Source organism: Tachysurus vachellii, chromosome 20 (genome assembly GCF_030014155.1).
Source record: "Tachysurus vachellii isolate PV-2020 chromosome 20, HZAU_Pvac_v1, whole genome shotgun sequence".
In the NCBI taxonomy this organism is placed as follows: domain Eukaryota; kingdom Metazoa; phylum Chordata; class Actinopteri; order Siluriformes; family Bagridae; genus Tachysurus; species Tachysurus vachellii.
This window is the reverse complement of record NC_083479.1, coordinates 15,096,485-15,119,838: the sequence shown is the minus strand read 5'-3', so window position 1 is coordinate 15,119,838 and position 23,354 is coordinate 15,096,485. Positions and strand designations below refer to the sequence as shown.

Here is a 23,354-nt window from a genome sequence, read left to right as displayed (position 1 = left end):
GTAACAATCTCATTATCCGCTGTCACCCAGAAGAGGATAGCTTCCCTTAGGAGTTTGATCCCTCTCGGTATCTTCTTTCTGTCTTCTCTAGGGTTCATGTTCTGGCTTGCTTATTAGGTATCTAAATCTAATCCAAATTGAACTGAACTGAAAATAGGAATCCTGAATATTCATGGGGTCATGTTGAATCCAATGCTGATGCCAGGTGCACTGAGGGAAATAAAGGAACACCAGGGTATCACACACATAATCACTCCTAGTACGGAAGCAGAAAACTTGTAGCAAACCCACACAGACTTTGGAAAAACATACAAAGCTCTACACAGGCAGTAACCCAAGCTCAGGATTAAACTAGGGACCGTGGAGCTGTGAGGTGACTCAACCTGGTGTACTATCATGATTTTGACATCTGAATACAATCAGTGACAGCACAGTTATTTTACTGTGCCAGAAACAAAAAGTATTTATGAGTTTCCTGGACCACCAGTGAGCCATTACTATGTCCTTTGATAAGAACCCTATACTTCAGCAACTTAGATTGCACTTTATTCCACCTTCATGAATGGTGCTTTGGATTAAAATATCTGCAAAATGAATAAATGTGTTTGGATCTTAAAGGATAATGTATTCAAAAAGATTCTATGCAGAACCCATATTAATGAAAAACCTGTCTTATGTGATATTTACAATGTACAACATGTCAGAATTTTAGTTTATGTACCAAAGTGCTTGATTCGTGCATTTAGAACATGGAAAGATTTTTTACTTCAGATTTCTTTATTCCTTCTTTATTCCTTATAGATTCTAATATATTTATATAAAAATATGATTTAATAATATATTCTTTTATATGCATAGCCTATCTATCTATCTATCTATCTATCTATCTATCTATCTATCTATCTATCTATCTATCTATCTATCTATCTATATGCTCTGGTTTATGTCTAGAAATGATTAGTCTATACAAATTAACAGTTGAGCCTGTCTTGCGTGATGTACTGTTTAATTACCAGACTTTAACAGACACACTTGTGCTATTTGGAGGATTTTGGTTTTAAATGACAAAAAACATGCTGTCAAAAAAGTCAACTCTAGAGATTTCGCAGACAAGGAAAAAAAGAAACGTCAGATCTAAGATATCCAAGATATGAAGATGTGTACACGACATGCAGCAAAAATGACCTGATCTTTAGATGCACATTTGACTTGGCTCTATACCTAACTAGCACAGTTTAAACCATAATGTGGAAAGCATATTGTTCTTATCCCAAGTGAAGAAGCAAGCTATAAGCGGTAGTCTCAGATGTCACGCATTCTTTTCAGGAATTTATCACTATGTATAAAGCTATCAAAATGGTTTAGCCTTACACCTATATAAGAGGTGACCTAGGAAAAGCTTTCAGATGGACACATCTGAACATTTTCTACTAAAACATTATCTTTGCTGACAGCTGAAATTTAGTGTCATTTTTCTAAACCACACTTTTAACGATTCTGACATTTTATTCATTTGTAATTTAGAAGTGTGTCAATTTGTTCTCTTCTCTGTTTTGACGATGATCTAAACATTCAGGAGCATCAGAGATATTTTGCAACTGAATTGATTGATTGTACATTTCTCTATGTCATGGAACTATCTATAAACCGATCAAACTGTGACATTCACTCTTAGGTGGCAACATTTTAGACATTTTTAAGTAGACTGAATGCATTTACCACTGCACTTCATGTTGCAGGGATAATTAAGGCAAGTTTATACATTTTAAAATACAATATGAGTTTTCATAGAGTGAAACTACGGTATTTAGTATCAGAAAAACTCAAAAACAAATTTTGTGCAATTTCGTACACAGTATAATCTGGCAGTTTTCTGAAATTCAGCCACAGATTTAATGCCATATCACCACATCACACAGGCACAAACGGTTTAATTGAGGTGGATGTGGGTCCTGTTAAAACAAGTTTAGTCAAGTCAAGTAAAGTCAAGTCAAGAAGCTTTTGTTGTCATTTCAACCATATATACTGTATCTGTTGCAGTACACAGTCAAATTCCAAATTAAATTATCCATCCAAAATGATTTTCAGGTTTAGGACCAGAGGAAAAACTGGAATAGTTAAGCTTCCGTGTTAGAGATCAGGTCCAGAGCTTTACATAAGTGTAAATTAATTAATAATGGTTTCAATCAGAAATCAGCCTCATAGGGAGAATTATTTAATTCTGATGTGTGTAAAAATGAAGAAAGTTGTGCAATCGAGAAAGAGCTCATTAATGTCAAGATGTTTTAATCAGCCATCTTTTAAACTTGTGCTATGGCTATTTATGTCTCAAAAATTACCTTACCATACTGAATTCCATGAGAATTACATTCAATTCAATTCAATTCAAATTTATTTGTATAGATCTTTTTACAGTGGACATTGAGTCAAAGCAGCATTACAGAACATATGAAATAATGCAAAGAAAAAAAGGTTACCATTATATTCATAAAGATTTATGCAAAGATTCAAGATTAATATTAGACATATATTTAAGTGTGTTTGTTTTTTATCCCCAATGAACAAGCCTGAGGTGACTGTGGTGAGGAAAAGCTCCCTTAAATGGAAGAGGAAGAAACCTTGATAGGAACCAGACTCAAAAGTGAACCTCATAATCATTTGGGTGACACTGGAGGGTGTGATTACGAAAACTTTGATAATCTGAGAATTACCAGAAGTCCTGAGTTTTGTGATCTCAAAGAGCATGAAAGACTGTAGTGTGTTAGACGATTGGTTAGATACATGGGAGCTAAACCATTAAAAGCCTTGTACATAAGTAGAAGCAGTTTGTAATAAATTCTAAACTTAACAGGTAGCCAGTGATGATTCTCTTCTCTTCTCTTCTCTTCTCTTCTCTTCTCTTCTCTTCTCTTCTCTTCTCTTCTCTTCTCTTCTCTTCTCTTCTCTTCTCTTCTCTTCAGTCTTGGAATAAACTTCACATGAAATAAAACAAGACATGTGATGCTGTGAACACATGAAGTCACAATGTAAAGCATTGGTTATTTCCCTATAATTGCACACCCCATGATATATAATTCCTCTTATATTACAACAATTCACAAGCAATTATTATTTTTATTCACTGATGACCAAAGTGTAATCATTTGTTACTGTTTCCAGTTACATTTATTGCAGTGGAACAACGTTGAGACAATGTCCGTCATACTGTCTTTTACATTGTTGCATCTATAAACAGTCATAATCTTACCTCCTTCCCTTTTATATCATTCTTTACGCTAATAAGAAAAGTCTTATTCGGGAAAATCTACACACTGTTACGAAGCACAGAAACCAGAGTCTTTTTCGATAAATATTAAATATTTACATCTAATATTAAATAATAACATCTTCTTACAGTAAATAACAATATCAGTTATTAGACCTTCTTCTTTGATACTATACATATAATACAAGTTCTAGTGAATTTACTGTGACTATAGAAACAATAACAAATTAGAATGAGTGCATTTGATTTATCCAGCCACGTGCCTCAAGACACCAGGGGCTCATTCTAACAATCGGTTAGAATCCACAGTGCAACAGAACCCATTATCTCCAACTCCACTGACACACACACACACACACACACACACAGACACACACACACACACACACACAGACACACATTATTTAATTGTCATTCCACAGATACTGCACATGTATATTCACACCAAGCCTGTAGTGAAAAATCATATATACATATGTACATTTTATTATTTGAATATCTTTTTTTAATAATTCTATTTATTGTATACTATTTTAATATATTTATTTCTTGATGTATAGGCTTTTCTTTGATTTGACATGCTCTTACATGCTCTGTTGCATCAACTTATTAATAATTAATTAATTAATAAAGGAATTAATAAAGGTTCATCTCATTTTATCTCATCTCATCACATCATCTCAGCTGTTTTTATAGAAAATTAATCAACACCGTCTAAGCAATCAGAACTGAAAATTCAGCAGACATATGGTATAATCTAAGTCTCCGGACTGAAATGTCTGAAGAATCAATTTCCAATTTTTTTTTTATTAATGAGACTACAAATCTTAAAATTGTCTCAAAATAAAACATCTTCTTTTAACCACAGGCAGTGAGCTCACACTGAGCCAAAACAAACTGCTGAACAGCCACCATTGTGCATTGTGCTGGATTTGAGTCATAGACAGTTCTTGAAGTATAAAGGATTGCCTTGACATACTTTTCACACCACTTTGCTTGTTTTTTTTACTCAAAAAATAACTGTCACTGACTCACTGTGGAAAAAACAACATCTGTTTAGACTACAAACCAAATACTCAATTCTCTCTAAATGGAAAGTTAGCTTTTGCATTCTGATTAGTGACCTGAAAAAACTGACATATGTGCTGACATGTTTATGGACCTGATCAACCCTCTAATACGGCAACTTCAGGAATCTGAAACAGGCTTCTACATTTTAATTTCTGCCGTTTCATTAAAGTGTATTTTTGCACTTCATGGACTAAAAATGGATCTGAACAATTTTACATTTATTTATTTCACAGACAGATTTATTAAAGGCAACTGGAGGTGGGATTCAATCCAATTATGTAGCTAAGAAGCAGAGGGTTAATGGCCCAATATTGGCTTTCTGGCAATCCCAGCATTTAAAGTCATTTATAAAATATTGTGATGGTAATATTACAATTTGAACACAACTCTATACAGTTTTAATTTTCTCTTAAATCACTGCATGTAAAAAAGCACTGTAATGGTGCAGAATCATCATCTCCTGCGTGAAAGCATAATGTTACTTATCAAGCTATTCAGTACAGATGTGAACACACACGTGAACTGACACATAGACATGCATTCCTAGGTTGACCGCTGTGAAATGTGAGCATGAGATTATTCGCAGTGGTCACCAGAAGCCAAGAGGTCTGTAATGAAAACTGCAGCTTTCCATTGAGTAAGAATGGCACATTGCTGTTCTCTACACTACCTAATAAAATGTTCCATCTATTGCCTTAAAATACTCCAGGAACCCATTTCACATCAGACTAGTAAGCCTATTATGGTATTCTGCTACAGGGTACACATGTCCTGTCATATGTAATCAAATAAATAATGTGACTGTCAGATAATTCCTATGTAGAGAACCTTGTCTAACAGCATACTCCTAAGTGTGGTAAATTGGTTTGGAAACCCTGTACATAGCTTCTGACAGCTACTATATAGATCAAAAAATATTTGAAATTGATGTCTTTTTTGATATACATATCTCTACCAGAAGCATTTTAAAGTCATCCAAAAGAACAAATTTGCATTGAAAATTTCGTTCCCTTTATTCAGGGAAATTATTTATAATCACACTATCTGTTGCCCAGACAAGGATGAGTTCCAATTAAGTCTGGTTCCTCTCAAGGTTTCTTCCTCATATCAGCTCACGTCTTCGTTCTTTCGACTGTCACCTCTGGCTTGCTCATTAGGCAGAAATATAACATTTCTAAATTTGATCCTGAATTTATATATTTTATATTTCTGTAATGCTTCTTTGTCCAATGTTAAATGTGATATACAAATCAAAATGAATTGGATTCAGTCACTCCAATTACCTACATCTACATACATCGTTCGTCCATTATCCACATCTGTTTAGGTAAAAACAATGTAACTTACCAAACTGCAAAAAATGATTAGATGTTTATAATAAACTTCACTTTCAGTGTTGATGATGATGATGATGATGAGAGCCTCATGATCATCTCATCATCTCTTTTTCCAACTGATCTCTGTTCAGTCAGATAATAATCACCAATTAGTTCAGCGTGTAGATTTCTTGTTATTATGTCATTACTCTGTTTAAACGTTTTAAAACTTTTCACTTAACTGTAAAGTGTGTAAGCACTCTTCTCTGTTTTGATGATGATGATAATAATGACGATGATATTGATGATGATGATGATGATGATGATGATGATGATGATGAAGATTCATCACAGGCATTTTGACAGCCGCTACCCGATTACAAATTGAATTAAAATATCCAGTTACTTAATCAGGGCGCATGGTGGCTTAGTGGTTAGCACGTTCGCCTCACACCTCCAGGGTTGGGGGTTCGATTCCCGCCTCCGCCTTGTGTGTGTGGAGTTTGCATGTTCTCCCCGTGCCTCGGGGGTTTCCTCCGGGTACTCCGGTTTCCTCCCCTGGTCCAAAGACATGCATGGTAGGTTGATTGGCATCTCTGGAAAATTGTCCGTAGTGTGTGATTGTGTGAGTGAATGAGAGTGTGTGTGTGCCCTGCAATGGGTTGGCACTCCGTCCAGGATGTATCCTGCCTTGATGCCCGATGACGCCTGAGATAGGCACAGGCTCCCCGTGACTCGAGATAGTTCGGATAAGCGGTAGAAAATGAGTGAGTGAATGAGTTACTTAATCACATTTATAAAGTAGTCTAAATAAAACGGTAGGCTTATATTTCAGACCAGAATAATTTAGCCTGTTGATTGTTCTGTGTGTTGTTCTAACATCTGTACTGTGTGTGTAAGTGCTCAGCTCTGTTTTGGGGCAATGGTGCAGGAGTGTCACAGACATATTGACAGCCAGTATCTGTCAAGTGTTTAGGCTTAGGTCAGGTACAGAAATCACATTCAGTGAGCAGGATTTAGTCCTTTACTTTCTGTTTTTAGTCAGTTTTTCTTGTGTTGTTCTTAAAATGGCCCTAATGTAGACACCCTAGGCAACGTTAAAAAGTAATATAATAAAAACATTTACACGTGTTTCAGTTTCTATAAAGGATATTAGCATGGAAAAGCAAAAATCTGTCTTTTTGATTAATGTGCAAACCTTTCATTAGTAAACAAGGACGTGCTTTGATTTTTTTTTCCCATCCATATTTGCGACATGGTGGTAATTTGGCCATTAAGTTTAATTCGACAATTTGGATGTAGTCATGGTTAGTGTCTGACGCGCCAGTGTGTGATGATGTGCTGCTGCATTGGTGATGCCCAGCGCAGCTTCACGTGCACCTCACTACGGAAACCGGAGCGTAATTGATGAGCTCGCGCGCCGCCTGAGCGCCAGTGATTCGTGCCAAACGCTGCGCCGCTGGAGTCCCACGGTGGGCGTCGAATGCCTCTTGTCTTTAAGGATATTTTGGACGACTTTAGGTGACTAATTAAACTGCTTTAAAATGCGCGTAAAAATAGAATTTTTTTTTTTTTTTTTTTTTTTTAGTTAACACTCAAATATAATGTAAACAATAATAATAAATCCATACTGAGGATGGGAACTGCATGCATTTTTAAGTGCATCTGTTTCGACAAAATGTGAGCAATCCTATTTATAAAAATAAATACTTTATTCTCAGATTATTCTGGAAATGAAAAACGGCTGTTTGGAAACGCGTCTCGTGCGCGCACCGCTCGCGGTCACTCGGGATCCCGCCGCTCGCGCGGAGCGAAACTTCACCGCGTGCTGGACGTTACCGGAAGAGCGAGCCAACCGGCGTTGGACGCGGAGCAGAAGACGGGAGCGCGGAGGCGGACGCCGTCTTTTTCCCAAGCGCGTCGAGAGCAGCAGGCTGCGTTAAGGGATGCCGGCTTCGGGGATTTGGGATACGTTGGGCAGGTTGGTGCTGCTTCCGTTGCTCGTGCCGGGTGCTTTAGTGTTCGTTTTGACGCCCGGTATCGTCTTCGCGCACCCACAGCCATGTCAGATCCTGAAACAGATTGGGCACACGGTGCGAGTCGGAGCCGTGCATCTTCAGCCCCGCGTCGTGACACACAGCTCCCTCAGGAGGAAAGGAATCGAGTGGGATTGGGACGCTGACAGAGAAACTGCTTGGGAAGAACTGGAGTCGGTCATGAGAAAAAGTGTACAGGGTGCGAGAGCTGGTAGGACTAAGGGCTCTCCAACAAAAAGCGCAAAAAGTAAAAACGTGCACAAACAAGTAGAGAGCGCGTTTCTACCCAGGGACTCTCTATTCCTGGCCGCAGAGACTCTAAATCGATTCCCGAACCTGTTACCCTACAACCTGTCACTGGAGATTGTCATGGCTGTGGAAATAGGACTCGGTGAGCTGCCGGCTTTCTCTTTCTACTCTTCACCTCCACCTGTGAGCTCCGACCCGATGTCGTTCTTACAGAGCGTGTGTCACACCGTCGTGGTTCAAGGCGTTTCAGCCATCATGGCGTTTCCTGAGAACAGAGACGAGTTCGTCAAGTTGGAGTTCGTGTCCTCTTCACTGCACATTCCGGTCATCAGCGTCGTTCAATACGAGTTCAGGCGTCAGAGTCGGGTACGAGTCTCTTCTCTCTGTACATCTAATGTCGTCTTATCTCTTTTGGGCCTCAAGGCAGAAGATACATGTCCTTCAAGCTGAGTATGATATGATCACGAATTTACTGGTGACACTTATTAAGAAGACCCTAGTTCTGGAATATCCACGTCCTCAAAATTCATCTTGGTAGAAAAAAAAATTAAATTTGAAGAGTACTCAAGGTACTCAAGGTACTCCAGGGCTTGGAACCTGAAAGACAGTGACAGGATAGGACCATAATATGTTTACACCATGGGTCATGAAATGTGTTGCAGAATATTCACACAGTAATATATCCAGGTTTATAGACTCAGAGTGGTCAAAAGAGAGGGTATATGTCAAAGTTGTTTACTTCTTGGTGCACAGGAAGTGACCTTAGTTGCTTATCATTCTTAATATTGATTACGTTTGGTCAAAAATGTACAACACTAAAATGGTTTTCTGAAGCCGGCTTACATTTTTGGCTTGATTTTGTTGTCATAGAAAAACATTGTTCTGTGGTCAGCAGTCTTAAAAAATCTAATGTCAGTTATTTACTAGCAACTAATTTAGCCACCATGGCAACAAATGTGATATGGTTGCTGATAGATAGATAGATAGATAGATAGATAGATAGATAGATAGATAGATAGATAGATAGATAGATAGATAGATCCTAATGATTCGCTAAGGGAAATTATGTTACAGCAGCGTAACACTAAAACTTAAAGCAAATAAGGATACATTCAAAACATTCAAGCAGCAAACATTGACCCTAAATATTAAAAAAAAAAGTTTCTGGTACGGTCATAAATCGCTGCTTTAATGCTTTACTGTAATGTAATGTAAAAGCCACCAATAGGAGAAAGGAATAGGATGACACAAAACTCACAGTCCATATACAAATACAGTAGTGACAATGGTGAAACGTAAACAAAACATGCAAAGTGGCTGGAAAAAAATCCTTTTATATCTAGCTCACTTTGAAAAAAGTCTTTGTGATTGATAGTGTCAATTTTCTGTTCTGACTGAATGTAAGCAGAATGTAGTCAGTTTCTTTAATAGTTAAAATTTGAATTAAAGTGATAATGCACAGTTTGTTATAGAATTCAGACAAGAATTCATTGGGGTCATTTCATACAGTGTGACAAATAAATTTCAACCTTTAAAACGTGTTTAAATCAAAATGAGTTATATACAATTCATTAAATCTATATGAATTGCATCAGTTGCATAAATCAGCTGCCAGGCAGTGCCACAATTAAGACCAGGACTCTGGTTAACTGCCTTTAACAGTTTTACAGTTAAAGACTGGCTTTCAATAATTTATCTATTATTCATTTCTGTTTTGGGATTATTCCAGTTCACACTATCAAAAATAATTAAAAGAGAACAGGAAAGGGAATAATATTAATGCATACCTGTATTTCATTTTGTAGACTTTTTTGACAGCAGTGATGCAAGGGCCAAGACTGAGTTATCTATTAGCAAATAAGACTGAGTTATCTATTAGCAAATAATACTTTGTAATGTTCTGGTATATGTGCAGATAAATAGTATACATATATTGCAGATGTAGGAATTGATTCATTATGATTCATTATGATTCAGACTTGATTCATTATGAATGTAGATAATTGAATCTATAAGTGTATAAGTATAAGTCTATATCATTTTTATATCAAGTCAAATGTTACACAAATGTTAGGTGTTCATTTAAAAGATGTTCACCATATATAGTCTACCAGAATAATTCCTCTGGTTTATCATTGTTCTATAAAAGCACCAGTTGAGAACCTTTCTAAAGATCTAAATATTAAAATAGAGGAGAATGATCTAAATGGATGACTCATGAATGACTCTCAAATGTTTCTTATAAATACATGAAGACTGTGATTGTGTAAGCCTTCGAAAACCTTCCCGGTGTTGGTGAAAATTGTCTTAGCACCATCTTCTGGTCAGACTTATTTCAGGTAAATACATACAGCATCCCTGAGAGCATCCATCAACATCAAACGCCAATTAATCTCTGTCAGGGTTGAGTGAATCTTGTTATTGACCTTTGGCTTGCTTGGTAGAAACAGTGATGGTCCTTTTTATAACATAGACAGAAGGCTGATAAAGACAAGCTCTGGGTGTCTATGATAAAGGCTAAGTCAAGATGTGTCTTGCTTAGAGTTTCCTACTCCAGATGTCTTTTCATTCTTAAGTGAAATCCTATGATGCACAAATATGTGGCAAATGGAAATCAAGGTTTTCTACTGAGGCTTGTTATACTAAAAGATGTGCTGATATAATGATGAGCATAAATAATACATAGTAAATATAAAAAGGTTATTGTTCTGGGTCATTCCGGGGGAAAACTGCTGAAGGCTAAAAATGATCCTCTAGAGAAGTAATATTTTACATGTTTCACAAACTAAATCATTTAATCTTGCAAGTTGCTTAACATGTAATTTGTCAAACAATGAAGAACATACCACCTTTGGTGGCAGACCACCCAGTTTTTAGATGAGCACTTTAATATTTGGCTGCATATCCTATATTCAAATCAAAATATCCATCATCAAAACAGATCAAAAATCCCATTCCAGAAGCCCATTCCTCAAGCCATGTCACTACCTCCACTGTGCTTGTCTGATGAGCTTGTATGTTTTGTCTGATGACCAGATCACTTCCATCTCTTTGGTAGAGGCTGCGCTTGGTTCTGGAAAGTTTTGTGGCTCATTTATTTCTTTGTGAATTCCAACCTGTTCTTCACAGATTGTTGCTTATGCATATTTATCTTTTGACCTCTTGAACCACATGTTTTCAGTATAGCATACAAACACATGAATTGGCCTGACATTAAGAGGGAGCTGAATATTTTTTCTTCTTCTAAACGTTCTAAAATTAAGGACTGTGTGCTAAGAGACACAGTAATAAAAACTGCTCTAATGGTACCAAAGTTGTCGTTCAAAGTGTTAAGGATTTCTTCTTTTATTAACATGATAATACAATTCTAATCTGCATTTCATTTATATTTACATCATTTGGCAGACGCCCATTTTTATACAGCTGAGCAATTGAGGGTTAAGGGCCTTGCTCAGGGACCCAACAGTGGCAGCTTGGTGGACCTGGGATTGAAGTCACAACCTTCTGATTGGTAACACTTTAGCCACTTGGTTACCACATGCCCCGCATTATTTCTTTGTCAGACACCTTTAGTGACTTATAAGTGATTTCAAAGGGACGTATAATACAATTAATATTTATAACTACACAATTCAGCAAAGAAACCTCAGTGATTGATTGAATTAAATAAATTCTTGAATGTGATGGGTTAGAAAATGAAAATCATTATATTTAGCATTAGGAATAATGGGAACTAACCTCTTTATCCTTAAATGTAACTACTGTAATCTATTACTGTGGTGGTAACAGCCCCAAAGTGACAATAACGCTACCCCATTGTGGATTATTATCTACCAACAGAACATCCTGTTTTATTCCTTACTTATTTAAAATGAGCATGAGAGAGTACAGTCCTTTAGCTTTTGTCATGCTATGCTGTTTTGATGATTTTTTACATATCAAACACAGACATCTCTCTAAAATCATGATCAAAGTTTTAGTAAGGCAAACAGTTTCCTTGTCTGCCCTTGGTGTATACTGAGTGTTAAATATTCACAGCAAAATGTTTACGCAATAAATCATCTAAAAAAAGGGGATACCCACGGGTAAAATCTAGCTCTGAGTCATGTAGCTATTCAAAAGTACTGAATAAACTGTTGTTGGTAAATACAGCTCCCCAGAAATCTCAGTGATCAGTGGGTACACTTAATAATAACTTGTAAAGAAAAAATAATTTAGAAATGTGAAGAAGAAAAGAACTTTACATGGATTAAAAGCCATTTCATTTTCAGTTAATTTTGATTACTGCTGCCACAAAACTGGTCTGCTAAGCATTTCATGTGTATTCTACAGTATTAGATCTATTGAGCCTCCAGTAGTAGGTTAATAAAGACCGACATTTGTGGATATCATGGAAGTTCCAAATATTCCAGTTATACCTTATGTACTTTATTTGCCATATGTTAGGGAATAGTTGGAAATAGTTTGGGATTTTTTAGAAATAGGATTTTATTTTGAATAGTTTTTAAATAATGTTGCAGGTCAAAAAATAAATGCAAGGGGAAAGTACAGACAGTGCATCTATAATAAACATAATCATTATGTTGTAATCATTATAAATTGCAAAGTTCAGGAGAGGGAACAGGAGGCTATGTAGTGGATAATGGCTGTACCAGGCAATAATGTGAAAAGAAAGAAAGAAAGAAAGAAAGAAAGAAAGAAAGAAAGAAAGAAAGAAAGAAAGAAAGAAAGAAAGAAAGAAAGAAAGAAAAGATGTCTAAAAGATACTGCTGGTTTATTTTTTTGGACCCAATTCATGTTCTTTAGTGTAGCTTTTGAGAGGTACAGTAGTTGAGCTGGAAAATTTGGAAGCCTGGCAATCGTGTTTGGAAATGACTAAAGGTTCCATAAAGGTATTTCTTGTTTTGGAAGATTAGTTGAATATTAGCACATTCTTCCATAACGTACTCATTCAGCAGCCAGTATTCCCCCAAAGACACTTCATGTTCAGAGCCAGTAGTTGTTTTCTGGCAGTGGAACGTCAATTCACAACCTTCTGATCACAACCTTGAAGCTTTAACCACTGAGTTCAGATCTGCCCTCAGGTCTTTAGTCCTTAACAGCATTCGTACTGCACCATTCAATTATCAACACAAACAAACATGGATTGGTCTGTTGAAATTTGTTATTGCTTTCTGCGGTGGAATATAACAATTTCCACTGCAGTTTAAGGTAATTGTTGAGATTTTCTTTGAATACTGAAAGAACCAACCTATAAACAATGAATATAATTATGCCTTTTCATAATTATGCATGATAATGAAGACATATTAATAAATAATAATAATAATAATAATAATAATAATAATAAAGCAGTTTTCTGAGTGTTTTCAGGCAGCTATAATGACAATTCACCAATATAGAAGTTTATATAAGTGGTTTATGATCATCACCGAACTATTTTGTATAGCAAATGCCAGTGGTAATATGATTTAAAAGTGTGTCCAGTGGAAAAACTAATTTTTAAAAAATTCACTAAAGGAATGGGCAATAAATCATGAAAATAGTTCAGAGCATACTTAATTCCAGTGAAAGACATGAGCTGAATGAATGTCTTTTTTAAGCTCCATTTTCTGTAACTGTTTTCCCTTTCATTCCCTCTTGACAGAACTCGCTCCATTTCCAGATGGCCATGCAGAATCCTCAGACTCCTCAGGCGGATTTAATCTACTCTCTTCTTTCCATTAATAATTGGTATGATGTGAGCCTACTGATGTGCCAGGAGCTGAATATTTCCCAGTTTGTCTTCCTGCTTCGCAACAACTCCAGATTTCACCTGGGCTCCATAGTCAACATTTCTACCAACAGCAGCAACAAAAGTGACTTTCAGACGTCTCTGCAGGGTCACATGAGCTCCATTAAGGACATAATGTCCACCATTGTGACTTTCGGATGTGATATACGGGACATTAAAAGGATCTTTATAACCATAACAAAGCTTGGTTTAGTGCTACCAGACCTGCACTGGATTATAGGGGACTCACAGAACGTGGAATTGTTAATGACCGAGGGGCTGCCGATGGGCTTAATGGCACATGGGCGAATGAGGCAGCCTGCTCTGGACCACTACGTCCAGGATTCTTTGGAGTTTATTGCTAGGGCTGTTGGATCAGCTGCCTCTGTATCTCCAGAGCTGGCCCTTCTCCCTGGCATTACAAACTGCATGATGGTTGAGGATAAAAATCGCACCTCAGGAAAATATCTGTCCAGGTAGCATTTTATGCATTTATTCATGCTTTATTATATACAACATTTAATGTCTATGCCTGTATTTTTGAAAATCATGCTTAAATGTGTCATTAGGGAAGTTTTTTTAAATACCTTTTTTTAACTACTCTAAGCAGGATGATGGACTATCTATCAATAATAGATTTTTCAGCACATACTTCCTAGTGTTTTTTCTTATTTATTGAGTTTCCTGTCATCACATATATTGAGAACTCCCCTCCCTGAAATGATGTCATTAGACAAGACTTTTTGTTCTAATAGAAAAGGGCAGCTACATCTATAATGACATAGAAGTGTGTGATGTAAGAGACGTGATGTTGATTGACATTCTGATTGACATTTTGCTGTTGATTGTTTGCCTATACACAAATGACTATCATCTACATTTTAAGGGAAAAATCATGACAGATTTTAAATTTGTCCCTTTCTAGAATAAGCCAAGAGGAGAAAATTACCATTTTGTAGATGAAAGTGTTCATATAATAGTGATTAGACAGAAAACTGTCAGAGGCTTTAGGGTATGACACTCTAAAAGGTAGCTGACATGCTCACAGAGCTAGCAAAGCAAAAATCATTGTTGTGAACCAAGTATTTCTGTCTATTTGCAGATTAGACTTTAATGTTGCTCTGAAAAATAAAGAAAACTATAAAACTGAACTACTGTACAAACAGCAGAAAGTTTTCATATGAATAAAGCACAGTGTACTCTTGTTCCCTAGGTTCATGGCCAACACATCATTTGATGGGCTAAGTGGCTATATTCATGTTCAGGATGGATCTATCATTCTTTCCGAAAGCCATCACTTTATTTGGAATCTGCAGCATGATCCATTAGGGAATCCTGCATGGACACGACTTGGTAGCTGGAAGCAGGGTAAAGTGGTACTGGACTATGGAGTTTGGCCTAGCAAGAAACGTTCACACCCAGGCGGCGATTGGAGGCATTCATCCAGGTTGCACTTGCGGGTTGTGACACTTGTAGAGCACCCCTTTGTATTCACACGAGACGTGGATGACGATGGTCATTGCCCAGCAGGGCAGCTGTGCCTTGACCCACTCACCAACGACACAGCACTTCTTGATGCCCTCTTCCATGATCTGCAGTCTGGCAACAGCACAGTGCCCACTGAACACAAGAAGTGCTGCTATGGCTATTGTATAGACCTGCTGGAGAAGCTGGCTGAGGATGTGGGTTTTGACTTTGACCTCTATATTGTAGGAGATGGAAAGTATGGTGCCTACAAGAACGGCCGCTGGACAGGTTTGGTGGGTGACCTGTTGAGTGGAGCGGCGCAATTAGCTGTTACTTCATTTAGCATCAATTCAGCTCGCAGTCAGGTTATTGACTTCACCAGCCCCTTCTTCTCTACCAGCCTGGGCATCCTGGTGAGGACCAGAGACACGGCGGCACCCATCGGAGCCTTCATGTGGCCCTTACACTGGAGCATGTGGCTTGGCATCTTTGTATCGCTTCATGTTACTGCTGTATTCCTTACTCTGTATGAGTGGAAGAGTCCATTTGGGATGACACCTAAAGGCCGAAACAGGGACAAGGTTTTCTCCTTCTCTTCAGCACTCAATGTTTGCTATGCCATCTTATTTGGCAGGACAGCTGCTATCAAGCCACCCAAGTGCTGGACAGGCCGCTTTCTAATGAACCTCTGGGCTATATTCTGTCTGTTTTGTCTCTCAACATACACAGCCAATCTGGCTGCTGTGATGGTTGGGGAAAAGACATATGAGCAGCTTTCAGGTATACATGACCCCAAGGTAAGACCATTTTAAGTTTCCTTTTCCAGAGTGTTTTTAAATAGTAGTTGCTACTAATACTAATAAGAATTATTATTTTCTTCAAGCTCCATCATCCATCCCAGGGTTTCCGATTCGGGACTGTGCGGGAGAGCAGTGCTGAGGATTATGTGAAAAAAAGCTTTCCAGAAATGCATGAATACATGAGGCGATATAATGTTCCTACAACCCCTGATGGAATAGACCACCTTAAGTAAGTCATATTGATTACAGATAAGTACTATAAATAAAAAAACTAAATGTAGTGTTGTCCTGGTTTGAGGACAACTGCAGTAGATAGAAAATGTCTACACAGCACTGTTAAAATGACAGTTTTTTGTGATGGAGACAAAATGAAACCAAGATCAATCATGTCAGAATTTTTTCTACCCGCAATGTGAAATAACAACATATAAAAAATAAGTGAAAGGGAGCTGTAGGCTGCCAAGAGACCTACAGGATCGTTAATGGAGCTGCAGGAATATCTGACAAGTACTGATTACTCTCTGCGTATGACAACAATCTCTCATATTCTTCACATTTCTGAGCTGTGGGAAAGGGTGGCTGGACACAAGCCATTTCTATCAAAAAATGTTCAAGCTCAGCTAAATCACATTAAACCATGTGGCAAAATATGTTATGGACTGATTAGACAGATTCTAAAAGATACAATAATTCTGCAATTTTAAAAGGCATGTTTGGTGTGAGAACACATCAGAAAAAGAATACTAGACCCACAATGCAGCATGGTGGTGTCAGCATCATGCATTAGATCTACTGCTCTTTATCCAGAACTGGGGCTCTTATCCAGGTGGAGACAATAATGAGTAGCTACAAATATCAGTCACTTTTAGTGCAAAAGTAGAGCAGTGGTTTTGAATGACCTATCCAGAGCCCAGACCTGAATTCAACAAAAAATCTGTAAGGTGACCTGAAGCAGATCTTACACAGTAGATGCTTTTACAATTTGATTGATCTAGAAAGAGTAATAAAATATTGGAAAGCTGATATATTGTACACTGATAGAATGAGAGGTGTAATAAAAACAAAAGGTGCTTCAGGAAAGTATTAATTTACAGGTCTGAACATGTTTGCAAGAAGTTTATTGTTAATGGCAAATTTTTTGTTTATTCTTTTTTTTTCATAAAAAGCTTTTGTTTTTCACTTAATTTTTATACATTGTAATTACATTTAGGGTGGGAAAAGTAATGATGTGATCCACTTTATGTATCTACTATCTAGCAAAATAAAAGTGGACTTATAGTGATATTTGGGACTGTTGGTGGTTAAAAGCAGGCGGTCGGACTATAGAGTTTGTGCTTGCAAGTGATTCTGTTAAATTTAGTGATGTTAGTGATTCACAAGCAAATTCAGTTTTCCTGACTGCATCAACCTGCATAGTCCTGTTCTCTTTTGATCTCTATCCTCTATCTCTATCCTCCATCCTCTTTTAGGCTGTTCTCGAATCAAGTGTTTCCAAAAATCTGCGAGTATGGATTTTGAAAATCCTTCAAAAAGGCACAGACATAATGTGCTTTGGGACAAAGTCAAATAAAATGTAGTGCATGCCATTTTTCTAAAGTCCAGCTGCAAACCCTGTTACTAAGATAGCATGCCATTGAAAGAAACTTAACTGCCTACAAACACCTTTTCTACATCTTCAGTAACATTGAAGATTCAGAAATTATTTATTTTGTGGAACCTGTAAAAAAACAATGCATGTCCCTTTCTTAAAGTTTACATTTTGCAAGTCTAAATACCAAGATATGCTTTAACATACTCGAAAAGAGAACTAATCGTTCATAATTGATCGGTAATACATATTCTATCTTTTCAGGGATGATCCTCAAAAACTGGATGCTTTCATTATGGACAAAGCCCTTTTAGACTATGAAGTGTCCATTGATGCTGATTGTAAAACTCTCACAGTGGGAAAACCTTTTGCAATTGAAGGCAAGTTCCTCTGTGATTCTTTCTCCATATATACAGTATTCTTACTAAGATATTGAAAGAATGCCATTATGTATCAAGCAACCATATGGCGGCGAATTGATTTCTGTAGTGGAAATGTCAAGACAGGGGACAAAAAAGAGAAATTGAGTTTTATCCATAAATGTTCTATAAAAATTGGTGCATACTTGGGGTTGATAAGAAAATATTGAAAAAGTTTCTTCTTTTACACATGAATGTGTTTCACCTTTGGACTTTATTAAAGGTTATGCATTAATGAAAAAGACAGAAAAGAAATCTTTATCAGAGTGTTTTCAGTATTGATGCAAAAGTTCACAATATTCTGATGTAGTTTTTAATTATTACATTTTTTGTTCCCTATTAGGCTTTATTGTATTTACCTAAAATGAGCAATACAGTATATCAAATCTATCAAATTTATCATGTTGTTATAATCAAATGTTATTAAAAATGTGTTTTGTTCATAGACTGTTTCAGGTTTTTCTCAGTTTTCAGGACTTTTTATTTCACATCTATTAACCATGAATTCTAGATGAAGGAAAGAAAATGGCAAAATATAGCAATACAGAAGGGAATTACAGAGAATGTTTCATTTCAGTTCTCTTTAAAGAACAAAAATACACCATATCTTTTGTGTAATATATATATATATATATATATATATATATATATATATATATATATATATATATATATATACAGTAATACAAAAGATATGGTGTATTTTTGTTCTTTTATGAGAACTGAAATATATAAACTGAAATATTATATATATATATATATATATATATATATATATATATATATATATATATATATATATATATATATATATAAGCAGTATATATATAATCTAGTTGAACAAGATGACAGCTGTCATATGTATGAACACTTCATAGAGTTTTTTGCATCTTAAGTATAACAAAGATTACACGTAGGATTCTTACATATTGCATGTATGATATATATATATTGCGATCTGTAAAAACATTGTTACTACTGTATATAATATTTCTGAAAACCCCATTTGTAAACAATATCTGGAACATGTGTTAGTGTTTGTAGGATTTAGCCACAGCATCATCTAACAGGCTTTCCCTCACCACCATGCATGTAGTGCTGCTATGTTAGAACATCTACATACTGTACTGTAGTTGCATCTGTTTCTCATACTCATACTTTTTATATTCATTGTCAATTATTAAATTCACAGGCTATGGAATTGGTCTCAAACAAAATTCACCTCTGACTTCAAATATCTCAGAGCTGGTTAGCCAGTACAAGTCAGACGGATTTATGGACATGCTGCATGATAAGTGGTACAAAGTTGTGCCCTGTGGGAAAAGAAGTTTTGCAGTGACAGAGGTAATGAAATATTGATGATATAACAAAACCCAGTAGCGGTATTTGTCCCTTGTTTCACAGGATGCTGAATTTATGTGATTTTTCTTTTTTATGGCTCGGATTTAATCTAATGTGCACTTTGTTCTGATATCTAGACTTTACAGATGGGGATTAAACATTTCTCAGGGTTATTTGTAATGCTGTGCATAGGAGTCGCTTTGTCTCTCCTCACCACTATTGCTGAACACGTTGTCCATCGTTGGGTGATCCCCAAGATGCTGAACAAGCCACAGTACTGGCTTCATACAAGTCAAGTGAGTCTGTTTGTTGTCTTTCTGACCGATGACTTCAAGTATGATCTAATTTCATTTAAATGATATATTAGAGCATTAATAAAAACCTGAGTCAATTAGAGCTAATTATATTACCATATTCCCAGCTGCTCTTAGTGTTGTCTTTAATAACGCTTAATATGATTGCTCTGTCAGAGATTGCATCGAGCACTTAACCCGACCTTCAGCGAGGATAAATTATCAACTGTTGCAAAAACGGAAAAAAGGTAAGGAGCCATTATTACACAGCATGTCCAGAGATAATTAGATCTGCCCAATAACTGATAATGAAGCCAATATACTAAAGAGTGTTGAAAAGAAATCTCACTTTCTGGAGTTACACAGGTACCATAACCGAACAATCTGTAAAAAAAATCTGTTTAGTTTCAAAGTTTCTAAAGCTGCCACGAGATTATGAGTTTAGTGGTAGTGTTCACCACAATAGTTCGGTTTTCAAATGCTTTGCTGTCTTAAAGCCCATATCAACTGTTATAATTCTTAAAGAAATTTTACACAAAAGGACTATTTCTCTAAAATATTGTTAACAAATCTGTCTAAATCATCTCTGTGTTAGTGAGCACTTCTCCTTTGCTGAGATAATCCATCCACCTCACAGGTGTGGCCTGTACAGTGAAAACTAGGATTTATCCGTGAAGAGAACACCTCTCCAAAGTGAGAAATGCCATCGAATGTGAGCATTTGCCCACTCAAGTTGGTTACGACGACGAACTGAGGTCAGGTCCAATGAGGATGACGAGCATGCAGATGAGCTTCCCTGAGACGGTTTCTGACAGTTTGTGCAGAAATTCATTGCTTATGCAAACCAATTGTTGCAGCAGCTGCCCGGGTGGCTGGTCTCGAACTTGGAGGTGAATATGCTGGATGTGGAGGTCCTGGGCTGGTGTGGTTACACGTGGTCTGCGGTTGCGAGGCATGTACTGCCAAATTCTCTGAAAGCCTTTGGAGACGGCTTATGGTTGAGAAACGAACATTCAGTTCACAGGCAACAGCTCTGGTGGCCATTCCTGCAGTCAGAATGCCAATTGCACGTTCGCTCAAAACTTACGACATCTGTGGCATTGTGCTTCAATAAATACTGCACATTTTAGAGTGACCTTTTATTTTGGCCAGCCTAAGGCACACCTGTGCAATAATCATGCTGTCTAATCAGCATCTTGATATGCCCACCTGTGAGGTGGATGGATTATCTTGGCAATGGAGAAGTGCTCACTAACACAGATTTAGACAGATTTGTGAACAATATTTGAGAGAAATAGGCCTTTGTTAAAATAGGAAAAGTCAGATCTTTAAGTTCAGCTCATGAAAAATGAGGGCAAATACAAATGTGTTGCATTTATAATTTTGTTCAGTATAAAAACAATCCTATGTGATTCCACAGTTTACTAGCACTACCACGGTTCCCGATTTGTTTACGATGCCTGGTATACGCAGCCTTCAATAAGTATACAATCGAACACACAAACACAGATACTATTAGTTCAAATTGTAGTAAGAGATATTTATTTTACTGCATATTTTGTTGTTGTATTAATAACCTCCATATCAACACTGGTATTGTTTTTTTTAGTCAAAGAATAGGATGAAAGTGATCTTTTTACTGTGAGGCTTTTGTATATTCAGTGTGAAAGTTTTAATTTGTATATGTTGAATTCATGCCAGAATTGATTTTATCTCTATAAAGTTCCGGCCTATCTGCTCAAAAGAAGTAATGGACATCTTCATTTAAAAAGCAACTATTAGCTGTGGAAGCTTGAAGCTTGGTATACCTCTATAGAAAAAACCTCTATAGAAACCTACAACCCATGTGATGCTGTATTTTTATATTATACCAGAAAGAAAAAGAAGTACCTTCCATATTTGTGGTTTGTGTATTTGTCAAACTCAACAGTGTATTAACACTTTTTTTATTAAAACATTAAACGGCCTTGTAACATATGGATCCAATATGGATTAATGTCTTCCAGGACAGAAAACAGTTACACTCTTAAGTAGCAATAAAGTTGCTAACCTTGGATGTTTTATAAGAGAATTGAACATTCCCACATAACACAGTCGTGTAATCAGTAAACGCAGTTTTAGGTTTCAAAAAAATTGAATTTATTTTATGCTTCATTATGTTTTTGCTTTATCTGTCCACCTTCTGTCTGTCCACCTTCTGTCTGTCCACCTTCTGTCTGTCCACCTTCTGTCTGTCCATCCCTATGTTAATCCCAATAAATGTTATGTTAAATGAAATAATCATTATAACCAGTCAATGAATTTTTCCAAACATGATCGAGGTCACATCAAGCTCAAATGTCTGGAGTAGATTTTTCTACATACATAGTAATAAGTAGAAGTAGTAAGTAAAAGCATTATACTTTATGTATAGAAATGTATTCTTTTAGAATGTATTCTTAAAGTTTACATCAGTCCACATAATTGTGCCAGAAAATCAATTCACTTTCAGACGTCTAACAGTCGATGTAAAAATGGAGGGCGATGTTGACATTTAGATGAAGCACCTAATTCCTTTGATACAAATATGCACATTTTAAGTGGAAAGTTTATGTGGCAGTAGGAGAACCTTTAATCTTAAATTGGGGTTTAGCCAAAATTCTAAAACTTTCTTGGATGCCTGAACTTTAAAGAAAAAAACTCACAATTATGTGAAAGCGTTTTCTTTACTTTTTTTATATTGTTTTTATTGTTTTAATCATTGTGGGAATCACAGTAGTAAAAACAGTAAAATTGTCTTGAAACGTCTAATATTTTGCTAGCTAGGTATATTTCCCTCACACAGTCAATGATACAATTCAGATTGGTAAAGTTGTGGGATAAAATTGCCAGAGCACAAGCCTAATCAGTTCAGTTTGTTATAAAATGCTGCCTTGTTTATTTGACCATGATGCTCCTGCACTTTTGCAGGCAACCAGATTTTAAAAATGCTAGAACGTTCCCTCCAAATGTATTAGAACATCAGGGCTAATACCTTTGAATATGAGTTGATAAATTAGAATTGAATTTTTTTGTTTCCTGAAGTTAAACTGCTTAGAACATGAATCCTTTTGTTTAAACCAATAAAATGACCAAAAATATTAGAACATGTATGTGACTAACAGATTTTCTGTTTCCAAGATGTCCTTGTTAGATTGATTGTTAAGACAGTTTCTATCTCCAAATATGTGCCCAAAATCTGTCAGAAATACTTTTGGAGAGGATATAATAGAATCTGTCAAGGTTTTTACCAGGCCATGATACATATTTTTAATGTAATAAATATTTAATCATTTTTACAAGGCTTGTATTAAAGGACTAAATTCTGCTTTCACCTCTTTGCTCTGCGTAAAGGTGCAACATCGGAAACAACCAGCAAAATCTCTGGGACGTCTGCGAAAACTCAGTCTGCCCTCGTCATTGCCTCTCCGACCAAGAGGAGCAACAGAACAACTTGGAATGTTTACAGTGTAAAGCGCTCCCTTCACCTCCACCTTCTGTTCCTCCTCCTCCTCCTGCTCCTCAGATGAAGAGACAGCTTCCTCTGCAGTCGAATGGGAAAACAGACCTGCTGGGCCTGGCACACAGCCCCATAGTGCAGGAGCTGACTGACCTGGAGACCCACATTCAGATCATCAAACAGCAGCTTCAGCTGGCCATGAAGAAGAAAAAGGAGCTGGAACAGTACCAGAGAACCAACATGGCACCTGAGTCCTAG

The 23,354-nt window shown here is 36.6% G+C and overlaps 1 protein-coding gene across 1 annotated transcript; it reads left to right on the top strand.

Moving 5' to 3' along the window:
• The first annotated feature begins 7,598 nt into the window (after positions 1-7,598).
• On the top strand, positions 7,599-23,354 carry grin3a (glutamate receptor, ionotropic, N-methyl-D-aspartate 3A). Its single transcript, XM_060896656.1, has 9 exons — positions 7,599-8,303; positions 13,585-14,186; positions 14,924-15,974; positions 16,061-16,206; positions 17,830-17,945; positions 19,177-19,328; positions 19,463-19,621; positions 19,796-19,866; positions 22,991-23,354. The coding sequence occupies exons 1-9, from the start codon at positions 7,599-7,601 to the stop codon at positions 23,352-23,354; spliced, it is 3,366 nt and encodes a 1,121-aa protein (XP_060752639.1).

What these genes read in the sequence shown, in the direction of transcription:
- grin3a (XM_060896656.1), top strand. Translation starts at nt 7,599, where the DNA reads ATGCCGGCTTCGGGGATTTGGGATACGTTGGGCAGGTTGGTGCTGCTT. An exon ending in TCAGGAAAATATCTGTCCAG is followed by an intron (nt 14,187 to 14,923) that starts GTAGCATTTTAT and finishes CTTGTTCCCTAG; the next exon opens with GTTCATGGCCAACACATCAT. An exon ending in GTTGCAAAAACGGAAAAAAG is followed by an intron (nt 19,867 to 22,990) that starts GTAAGGAGCCAT and finishes CTCTGCGTAAAG; the next exon opens with GTGCAACATCGGAAACAACC.